The sequence below is a fragment of the Perna viridis genome, chromosome 6 (genome assembly GCF_037379345.1).
Source record: "Perna viridis isolate PV_CMFRI_1.1 ecotype Kerala chromosome 6, ASM3737934v1, whole genome shotgun sequence".
Taxonomy (NCBI): Eukaryota; Metazoa; Mollusca; class Bivalvia; order Mytilida; family Mytilidae; genus Perna; species Perna viridis.
Genome location: NC_142450.1, coordinates 5,543,237 through 5,554,785, shown reverse-complemented (window position 1 = coordinate 5,554,785; position 11,549 = coordinate 5,543,237). Strand labels below are relative to the sequence as shown.

Below are 11,549 nucleotides of genomic sequence, written 5' to 3'. Positions count from 1 at the left end.
GTATAATTCGTTCATTAGAAAAATGCAAGTCACAAATTATTTTTCATATTTTCGTAAAGTACTGAAACGTTCTATAGGATCCTTTGGATTTACTTAATGCTTATATCATTGAAAAAATTGTCCAAAGGAGTACCTTCTCAGAAAATATGGGATTGTGTTTGCCTTGTCTTGGAGGGCAAGCTGATGACTACGACCAGCCATCACCAGTAAACACACTTCTTTCATTACAAATATTGCTTCTAAAACAACAACACTTTCTCAGTTTTTTTGCCCAAGGAACTTAAAACTACTATTAAAAAAATCTTTGACTTTGTATCCAATTCCTATCATGACCTATGACAGAGCTTTGCAGTGGTCATATACAGATATATGTCATTAGCTCTTTTAATAATATTTGTGATCTCCTTCTGAAAAGAATAAAAATAGGACCATTACAGTCCTTTACTCCAAAATTCTCAATGACTAGCCTGAATAATAGAGGACTGTATAGGATTCAACTAGCCCAAAAGTTATGTAAACATCATTTCACTAAGCAGAATAAATTTTTACTAGCTACAGGCAAGTGGCCAAATGCCAGCACTGCCATTGATTTACACCCATAATAATATATTTGCATCCTTGTTATAAATGTATTATATGATACCCTCCAAGTAGTTGAGTCAGTCTGTCCAGCCCCTTGGAACATTTCCATGATTAAAAAAAATTTGCAGTTTTTTGTTCCATAAAATACAGGTTTAGTTAGTTCAATTTTCAGCATAATACATAATGTAGTTTTCAAATTTCAATGACATATGCTGAGGCTATTTTGAACACTTTGACATGCCCCTTTTTCACCATTATGTGGTGGGGTAACACTTAATGCTCCATTAATGCTTTATTTTCTTTATACCACCATAAAATGTGGGACAGCTTGAGGCTGTCATAATCTCTTTTTGGATTTGGCACTGGAAATAATTTTTTGACCATCATCATAAGGGCTATTGCAGTGTTGTCATAATTATAATTGTCTATTTTGACTGATGTGATAACTAGTATATGAGACGATGATAATTATAAAATTTTACTGCATAATATAGTACAAATACAAATACAAATATTTATTTGTTCAAACACATTTACAATAAGTGGTTATGACACAATACACAAATCCAAAGATAAAAGAAACGACAGTTCTAACAGTAACCATGTTGAAAAACTGGAGCGGAGGTGTCTTTAACTAATACTTTATTTAATTGATAAGGCTAAACATTTATTTATGTATTCAATTATATATTGGTAGTAACATGTTCCATTAAAGAAGGTAACATGCTCGTGTATATAATACTGTATAAAGATCTATCTGTGGTCAAATTTTTGTGTATATCTGTTAATCCATGTTGGAGTTATTGTCCTTTTTCAACATTTTTTTTCACTATTTTTATGTTTTTTTTTAAAAATCTCCTCTGACACTACTAGACAAATTAGAACCAAACTTGGTATATTTCTTGGGGTGTTCTGCATAGAACTGTTATAGGTATTTTTGATCCATTGTAAAATAAAGACCCTGTTTCTATAAATAGAACATAGGGTCAGACTAAAGTTCAGTAAAGGTCAGTAGTCAAATTTTTGTGTAAATCTGCTCAGCCATGCTGAAGTTATTGCCCTTCTTCAACATCTTTTGCTATTTTTAATGTTGTTAAAATTCTCAGAAACAATTGACAGAATTTAATGAAAATTGATATTATTGTTCCCTAGGTATTGGTGTTAGGAATTTTTATCCAAGAAAATCATGGCAGCATTTACTAAAATAGAATGTTGTTTAGTGAGCCTGGTGAGTGTTCAGGCATTTTAGAGCCTCTAGTTTTTGTCAATGAGTACATGCAAAAAAAGAAGCATTTTTTTAAATAACTGAACTAACCCATATTTGGAAGATGTTGTTCAATGTTACACAATTAAATAAATCATTTTCATCTATTCTAAGTGTTGTTTTTTAAAGATGGTTTACATGTGTGTCTATACAGTTTAAAGTTATATTCACTTCTGAGTTCTCATATTGGGTCAATGACTCATTCTTGTGACATGCAGTGTGTGATTTGAAATATTATTTCAACCCCTCCCAAAAAAAAAATTAATAAGTGGGGCATTGACCTATCTTTTTGGATCATTTTTTCATTCTTGGGGCTAATGGCCCATGACCCCATCCTAAAGTGATCCCTGCACTTAATGTTTTGATTTATTACAGGAAACAAGAAGAAGACAACAAGCAGAAGCTGCTCAGCAGCGACAGAAAGCAAATGAAGCAAGAGGCCTGAAAGATCCAGAAGGTGTTAAAAGAAAACAACAGAGAAGAGATGAAGCAGAAAAGAAAGCAGATGCACAATCACCTGGTGAAGGGGGACTTAAGGTATGAAATTAGAGCTATGAGCATAATTTTCAGACAGGGTTTGAGTTTATTGGCTGATTTTTTTTTCAAATTTTGGGAAAAAAATGTGCTGTTAAAAGCAGTGATGTTTTTTACTTTTGTAGCAAATTTGGAAGGAGACAATTTCTTAAATATTATTTGTGACAGTTTTGGCATATAGTAAACTGCTTTTTATTTTAGTGTAGTTGTGAAATAAGTTGAGGTATACCTAGATTTGGATATAGTGGCATGTTGTCAAACTTCATACTAAGTAAATAGTGACATCATATAGACTTTTCCTCCTTTAATGATTTTCTTGTAACATACTGAATATTGACACTTTGATACTGTTCATATGATAAAAAATATTTGCTTTATGAAACTTATAACTACAGTAACTTATAAGTTATTATTACTTTAACACATTGACTCATAACGCACAAGTATTCTATTTTTTTGTCCCCCACAATGCATCATTAGGGGACATGGAAATGCCGGGTGTCCGTCTGTCCAGTTTGCCACATTTTTTGTAATGCTCCTACCAAATAAGTTTGTTTTTTTGTATGTAGCCTTATTATGAAGAGTTACAGATTAAGGTTGACTTTGGTTATGGTTGAATGATTTCACAGAAGTTACGGACCCTAGACAGAAAATTTCAGTGAATTTAAAGTTTTCTGCACTTATTTTATAATGCTTTTGATTTATCTTTTGTATGTAGTCTTACAATAAGAAGTTACAGATTAAGTTTGACTCTGGTAATGGTTGAATGATTTTTACAGAAGTTATAGCCCTCAGACTTTGAAATTTCAGTGAATTTAAAGTTTGAAATGTATCTTTTTATGCTTGAGACATTGGAACACTGTTCTTTTATTGTCATTATCATTTCAGTGGCAAGTAGGATAGAATCCAGTTGATGTTGATGTATAACAGAAGAATCTGATATCAAAAGTGTAATATATTCACTGAGGGAAGCCATGAAGAGTTTTATTTAGTTTTATTCCTTGTAAATCATTCTGTCTTGATGGGGAGTAAGTCATGGATAACAATTTGTCAGTATTATCTATGTTAGTTATTACTGTGAATATGGCTTTTGCGTTACACTTTATTGTATGTGCTACTACTTGCTAAAAAAAACCTCTCTACTGGTAACTACTAACCTAATCCATTAACTTTAACATTTATTCATGCAAAATTTTGCTGAATATCCACTTTTTCATTTTTTATTTTTATTGTTTTGAGTTTTGGGCTTAACACAAAAGTTAACCTTTGAGAGAAATGTCTTGTTTCCACCAATTAAATACCTTATGGGGACTTCTGAAGGTATTTACTATTTTAGGTTACTGTATAACAAAAGTTTTTTACTAGGTTCTAATTTTCCCTATATGTATGAGGTCAGTTTCCATTTCATCAAAATATGAAGACCCAACAAATAATGACCTAAAAAATTCATTGAGCAATCACAAAATTTGGCATCCATGAAAATTACCCAATATATGGTATATACTGGAGCATTTGTTGTGCTTCACCATATCTATCCTTTTTTTCATATAATGCCATAAATATTTTCCTACAGGGGGAAAAGAATTCTCAATTTCATGTAATGAACAAAAGAGTTAGAGGCAAAAAAGCTGCAAAATTGCCTTGAATATTAAAATTACTTGGCCTGGCACCACATAAGTTGAAAGATACTTACCAGTAAGTCTGAGGATATTCTTAACTTTCATTGTAACTCTAAATAAAGACTTTTAAATTTATGATGTTACAGACAGTTAAAAATTTTCTCAGACTTAAGTATTTTTTAAAGTTTTGTGTTGCTGGGGTATGTTTTACAAGTGTTACAAAATAATACTACTTTATCGACCTTAATTGAATTTTTAACTTTATAATTTTGTATCGTTTGAAACTGAATATTTTCTATTGGACTTCAATAGGAGAGAGGTTGTGTCAGTTCTGATTTTATACTGTTTTACAATTGAACAAGGCGTTAAAAGGGTTTTCCACAAGAATTTATTATGAAAAAAATAATGTCTCAAATTGTGTGGCTGAACCAAAAAAGGCCATGTTAGTCTATTGTGTAATCCCTAACACAAGACTCTTTTCTCATGTGTTTTAGCACATCTGTTCATTATTGCTGTTAACAATATTTTGTGCTATGTATATATTTTATGATCATGTACTGTATACTTCAGTGTTTAAACAAGTGTAAACAGTGATGTCAATATTTACATAAAAAAATTTGCTTTTATGTTAACGTTTCCCACATGAGACAGTGCTAGTGGGAGAGAATCTCTCACACGAGTCAGTGCCAAAGGGGAGAATCTCCTACATGAGACAATGCCAATGGGGAGAATCTCCTACATGACACAGTGCCAATGGGGGAGAATCTCCTACATGAGACTGCCAATGAGGGAGAATCGCCTACATGGGACAGCACAATGAGGGAGAATCTCCTACAAAGGTTAACAGAGATGTATATGTCATTGCGATTGTCTGGTATGATACTATGTACATTGTATATTATATACAAGAATTGAATGGAAACATCAAATCATCTCATCCCATTTATTTCATTCTGTCTTCATTGACAAGAAAAAATGGTATATAAGAAGAATAAGATGTATCAATATTTGTAAATTTCAGAGTAACTCACTAGCAAAAGCATTATCTGTACATGTAAATGGAGTGTTTCGTGTATGACATTGTATTCAATACAGTAAACTATTTTTTAAGGTCAGACCTTAGTTTGTAACAGTAACGTGAAATTTACTTAGTGATTGTTGTGAATATTTTCCTTGAATAACATTATATTACAATTTGAGGAACATTTGCCAATTTAGAACTCTACAAAAGTAGATTGAGCACAGAAACTGTGTAAAAAAGAGTGCATGGAATTTTTCATTTTATAATAGTTGTATAGACTACTTTTCTGTTCTCTCTTATATGAAGATAGTGGGACACAGATGGAAAAGATTAGGCTTTGACATGTATTCCATGCTTCCAATAGACACCAACACAAAATGTTTTGTCCTTTTCATCTAAATATTTTTTCCTGCTTTAATATATGTGTTTGGGCTGGATCCATTCCAAGATTTGAGGTTGGGGCATAAATATAACTTATTGTGGAGAGGACGAAATATTTACATGTATAATTTGTGGAAAATTGAGATTTCATGAATACATTTTGTCTTTTCTTTTCAAATTTTAGTTGGGTATGAACATTCCCTCGGAACCTACCACTGTGCTAGGGTCTAGGATAGTGTTGATGATTTCATTCAGTTAGATTTTTTTTACTCTAAGCAGTTGTCATTCCGTAAATTTTAAAAAGGGGGAGGTCCAGGCCATAATTACTTTATGCCCTCAATTTTACAAGAAATAAAAAAATCACAAATGGGGAATGCTGAACACCCCACCCCTTTTTGATCCACCACTTGTAATATAAGTTTCCATGTGCATCTGTAACAATGTTTTCTGAAAAGCACATGAATTTGTATTTTTTTTGTGTGTGTGAATTATATTTGTCAGATGTGTGACAGATGAGGAGATATGTTGGTACTGCAATGGGTAGGTATGTAGAATGTACTATTAGTATAGACTTGTACCATTAGGTCACATTTGTTTATTTTTATAGAAAACCAGTCCATAAAAATCAGATACTGTCTATGGTAGAGATGATTCATGGTGTAGAAAACCTCACCTAATAAATAATGTTCTTTTTTGGTCTTCCTTTGCTATATTTTTATGTAACAGTAGTCCTTTTTGTATTTTTAAGAAAACCTTGCATTAATATCCTACTAAAACATTCCAAATCAAACCAAATCAGAATCAGTGCTTTCACCACACAATACTGATGATTCAAAATTTCAATTCAAATTTCTCTTTTTTATTTTTTCTTGGTTGCTATTGTTACGTTTCATTTCATTTTTTTATTTTGTTTCTCAATGTGTTACCTTGACAACCTATTTTTAGTTTTAGGTTATATTTTAGAAGGTAGTTACATTTTGATCAGCTTTATGCTTCAATAATTGTCAGGATTAATCACTCCAATACAACATAGGTATATTTTCTAAACTCTAAGTAAATATACTTTAATTACAAAAATTGCTTACATCCATTTTTAAGGTCAACTCAACTCTCCTAGGGATGGTTTGGAAAAAAATTAAAAGTGAACTAAATAAATTTAATCTCTTTCCTAATACCATCTTAAGCATAATGGTTTTGAATAAAGGGGTAGGAGAATTTTTTTTCTTACTGCTAAAAATTTTGAAGAAAAATTATTGAAATTATTTGTATTGGTCCAATTATTCAGAGTAGGTTATCTCACTATCATAATGAAATATTTCTGAAATTTTAAATATGGAACTTTTTATGGCATGGGGTCAACATTAAATATTTTGTTTGATGATGCCAACTCTTCACTATCCCATCACCTTTATGTATAGGAACTTTTGTATTTTACAAAATGTAGCTATAAAATACAAAATGATGTGAAGATTGGTTTATCACAGTTATTAATTTTACCAGTAGATATTAAGACAAAATTCAGAACCATTAAAAAATTTTATAGGACAAATTTATTTTCTGAAAAGAGAGCCTATGAAGCATCAAATGAGGTGTAATTTTTGGTCTTAACAAAAGTATATATTTCTGCAGCATTGGTCTCTTCCATGCCAGCTCTAGTAGATGCATGGCAAGGTTACAGTTCTGGAACCACTTCCGATGTATATTTCAATTTCCAGATTTGTGTATTGATTTCTGACTGGTTTAATTGATTGTAAATGAACTTTGATCTCTTACTAATAAGACTAAGTTTTTTTTGGAATGTGGAAATTAATGTATAATTGCTGTGTTTAACTTAAAATTGTGACTTGTTGCTATTTCTATTTTTTATTTTTACATATATTTTTCATATATTAAAGTTATCTGTTAAGTAGTACTTCTCTATCATTTATTTTTTGCCCTTGTTAGCTTCTGGTATCACTTTGAGTCTGTTGTAAACCGCAAAATCAAATGGGACCAAAGTGGACCTCAATGATAATAATAAAGGATCATCCATTTAATTTTAATGGTAGGGGCTAGAATCCATTTTGAAATGCATTTTGGATGATGATGATGATGATGATGATGTATGAATAAAGTATCCAGGGTGAACAATTGGATAAGTCCAGGACAGGCTAGAATAAAAAATAAGAAGTCAGGTCTGAAAATATAGTTGGAAAAAATCCTGAACACAAAATTTGGTCCCCCATAGAAATCAAGTAATTGCTTCCTAAGGCACCGACCATTTTTTTACTGGGGGGGGGGGGGGCTGGGATTTTCAATGTCGCTAAATAATTTTTTTCTACTCTACATAAAATTATTACTATTATTTTTTCAATAGCAAATGAATTATACTTTTTTTTTCAGGAATATGGCAGAATTTTTTTGCCAGTCAACTTTACGATAAACAATAAATGGAAAATATTATATAGATATCAAATGAGTGCATATAAAAGATTCAGTTCAATCAAATGTTTTATTCTCGTAAAGACTAAATAAAATAAATTAGCGGATTTGCATCCCCTCCCGCCCATAAAAATGATAATCCTTTAACAAAAAATGGGACGGGAATTTCAAAATCAGGATTTTTATTCACGTCAGTTTCTTGTATTTAGGCCTTATAACATACAAATATTTCAATTCTTGTTGACCAAAATAATATTTATTCTCTGAAACTGATGTGATTATGGATTTAGAACATGCCCTTACAGCAAATAGCTAAAATAAGGATTGCAAACATTTGATAAGGAGTAAAAAATAAAAAATAAAATCCTGCCAACCACCCCATATAGTTAGTGAGGGTTGGATGAAATTTACTTGGCCCAAACAAGACAATGCCTTGTCTGTAGCCAGGAATTGGACAAGGGGCTGCTTCTTTTTTATAAACAATAACAAAGCACGAGAAAGTCTTGTTGACCAAAATAATATTTATTCTCTGAAACTGATGTGATTATGGATTTAGAACATGCCTTTACATCAAATAGCTAAAATAAGGATTGCAAACATTTGATAAGGAATAAAAAATAAAATCCTGCCAACCACCCCATATAGTTAGTGAGGGTTGGATGAAATTTACTTGGCCCAAACAAGACAATGCCTTGTCTGTAGCCAGGAATTGGACAAGGAGCTGCTTCTTTTTTATAAACAATAACAAAGCACGAGAAAGTCTGGGACTCGTGCAGGTGCAGTCCGGGAAGCTTCCTCTGGCGGATTCCACTCCCGAGAGTGTTTGGTGATGTTGCTATCTATGCGACTTAATATGAGGCTTATCCATCTCTCTCTACGCCTCTTGATGGTGTCAGTAATGGGCGTTTGGTTGGTATGTTCCCATAGCTCTGGTAATTTATCAGGCCATCTGGTATGTAGAATCTGTCTGAGGCATTTGTTTACGAAGACCTGTTGGTCATGTTAAGTTTTATTGTCTGTTTCCAAGTCTCCGATCCATACTAAAGAACTAACTTGACATTTGTCTCGTATATTCTGATTTTTGTTTTGAGGCTGACGTTTCTGTTCCTCCATATTGGTTTTAGGGTTACAAAAGCTTCTCTGGCTTTTCCAAGTCTTGCTTTGATGTCCTCATCGGCGCCTTAATTCTTTGAAACGACACTGCCAAGGTTGGTGAAGTTGCTAACGTCTTCAATGGAATCACCATTTAGCATGATGGCTATGTTATGTGTGTTAACTCTTGAGTGTCTATTGGTGTTTCTCTCTAGACTAGTTGATTTGACTGTTTCGCACAAGGCCGATGTCCTCAGTTGTATATGCTGGAAGCGAGCTTCTTGTGTTTTTTTTTTAAATCCTATTTGGTCTTTCGCTTTACTTCTTTCCTAATGTTTATGTGTTACCTCGTCGACTATTTTTTCTTCAATCCTGTCTTGACTTGGTTAAGTTTTATCTAAACAGACCTACACTTCTCAGTAGTCTCGATTGTATCGTCAGATAACCACATCTTGTATACCTTCTTTGTAAATCAAAGCTCTTCTTGTCTTCTTGACATGTGGTGTTATCTGTGGATTTTACTCTCTCTCCCATTGTTTGTTTACTGTGCTTATTCCTTATTCTGTACTTTCTGCTTCTAATCTGATATTGTCTATTTGCCCTGGCTATCTTGATCTTAAATTAAGCCACCACAAATTGATGATCGGATGCTATATCAGCACCTTGATAAGCTCTAACATCTGTCATGCTCTCTCCATCTCCTGGGGACTGTAATGCGCTTTTTCTGGTTTCTAGTGTTCATGTCTGGAGACGCCCAGGTTGTTTATATCCTTGTGAGGGAAAGTTGTACCACCTCTTACCAGATCGTTGTGGGAGCACAAATCTGCAATGAGTTCTCCAACTGATTGTTACCAATTCCTTCCCCATGATGAGTTCTCTCCCTGTGTTATCTTTTTCGACTTTGGCATTCATGTCACCCATTACAATCAAGATGTCCCATGGTGTTCTTCCTATGGTAGCTAAAGTTCCAAACTGTCTCGTACATAAGTTCCTTGGTGTTTAAATATAGGTTGCAAAAATTAGTCAAAAAGTCTACACAATTAATGCGTTGGAGAACCACAATGGGAAATAATCGGACAGCCTGGTATTCTTATCTTTTCTCTGTTGGAGATAAAATCTAAATTGGTTATCATGTTTAGTGGAAGTTCGTGTATTTTTGTACATCCTTCTTAAAAGCTTAACATACTGGATAGATATAAAACAATAGTATCTGTATAATTAAAAATGTAATGTAGGGCCTTTTGTAATTATCAGAGTTGGTGCGCATACATGTAACTGGAAACTTGTATCAAGCAGGGCTACCCTCCTTAAGCATTTTGATATCCATTTAGTTGCTCATTATAACATCATGAATTTTGCGACTATAAACCGTAAAATGTTGATATTAAAGACATTTGTTACATTCTTCTTTCTACATAATTTAACACGTTAAATGGCAGTTTATGATACATTCACTATATGTACATGAGATTCCTCTCCTCTCCTTTTTCCTTTTGTTTCTACTTTTTTTTTATTCCTAAACTTTTTCTTATGAAAAACAGAATACAACATTATTTTTTTACCCCCTCCCCCCTCAATATAAAAATGGTCGGTGCCTAAGTCCTTACAAATTTCCTTGTTTGAAAATTTGACGAATTCATTTTAACCTCTGACCCCGAACTTCAACGTTTAGCGTTACAAAAACAGGCCATTGATTCTATAGCTTTTACATGGATGTTGCAAAATGAATGATGCATGCTTTTAACCTAAACTTTCACCTTGACACTAATCTTTCATGTACCAGTTATGGTTTAAAGATTACTTGAATAGTACAAATCATTAAAATGGCTATTAAAGTCAATGATGTTAGCTGGTTTGCTCTTAAAGGCCAAAAATATCCAGTTTTGTCAAATTTCATTACTGTTGATCTTCTGCGCTTCACATAGCTTTGCAATCAGCCCTAAACCAGGGACTTTCTTGCCTCAATGCAACTTCGTTTACCAATACTTCTCTATTTTATAAATATTATAACAAATTAAGGTCGAATGCTGATAAAAGTTTATACTTCGAATTTTCGGCATATATCTAAATTCACGAACTCCTTGTGATGTATCCGCATATTTTCTTAGTTTGAAGATATTTAAATGGCATTAATTTTGTACGATAAATGAAATTTCTGTTGACAAGGACAGAATATTATCAGATCTGAGTATTACTTATGTATTAAAATATTAAAATATGTAGAAAACGGTTTAGTTAATACAGACACCAACAACAAAAAATAATGATCGTAATTACTGTTTACTGAAGGAGTATATACTTTGTCAATGTTTTGTCTACATTTTTTAACCTTTGTCATGAATCTAGTCGTTTATTGGTTTTCTATAATTATTGACACACGATCTTGTACACTAGTGGGAATATACTACCCAATAATAATATAACTGAACAATAAAAAAAAAACATTGCGGCCGAATTTGAATCTTGGGGCGGACGTACGGCACGATCTCAACAGACCCGTAGGCATGAATTTTTAGAGGGGGTCTTAGACTCGCGGAGGGAGTCCTACACCTCGACTTTAATCGTCACAAATCAAACAGAACTTCGACTTTAAGGGGGAGGGGTCCTGACTACGGGTGTGATCTGTATACACTTC

At 32.9% G+C, this 11,549-nt stretch overlaps 1 protein-coding gene across 2 annotated transcripts; it reads left to right on the top strand.

Annotated features, from left to right (window-relative positions):
• The first annotated feature begins 72 nt into the window (after nucleotides 1–72).
• Nucleotides 73–7,313, top strand: LOC148613331 (small VCP/p97-interacting protein-like). Of its 2 annotated transcripts, none has more exons than XM_088586689.1 (3): nucleotides 73–206; nucleotides 2,222–2,383; nucleotides 3,269–7,313. In XM_088586689.1, exons 1-3 carry the CDS (start codon nucleotides 147–149, stop codon nucleotides 3,281–3,283), a joined length of 237 nt encoding a protein of 78 aa, XP_088442815.1. In that variant the 5' UTR covers nucleotides 73–146; the 3' UTR covers nucleotides 3,284–7,313. The 2 variants fall into 2 exon arrangements, with proteins under 2 accessions (XP_088442815.1, XP_088442816.1); XM_088586690.1 differs by lacking the exon at nucleotides 73–206 and adding an exon at nucleotides 1,735–1,810 and having other exon boundaries at nucleotides 3,269–3,431.
• Nucleotides 7,314–11,549: the final 4,236 nt, after the last annotated feature.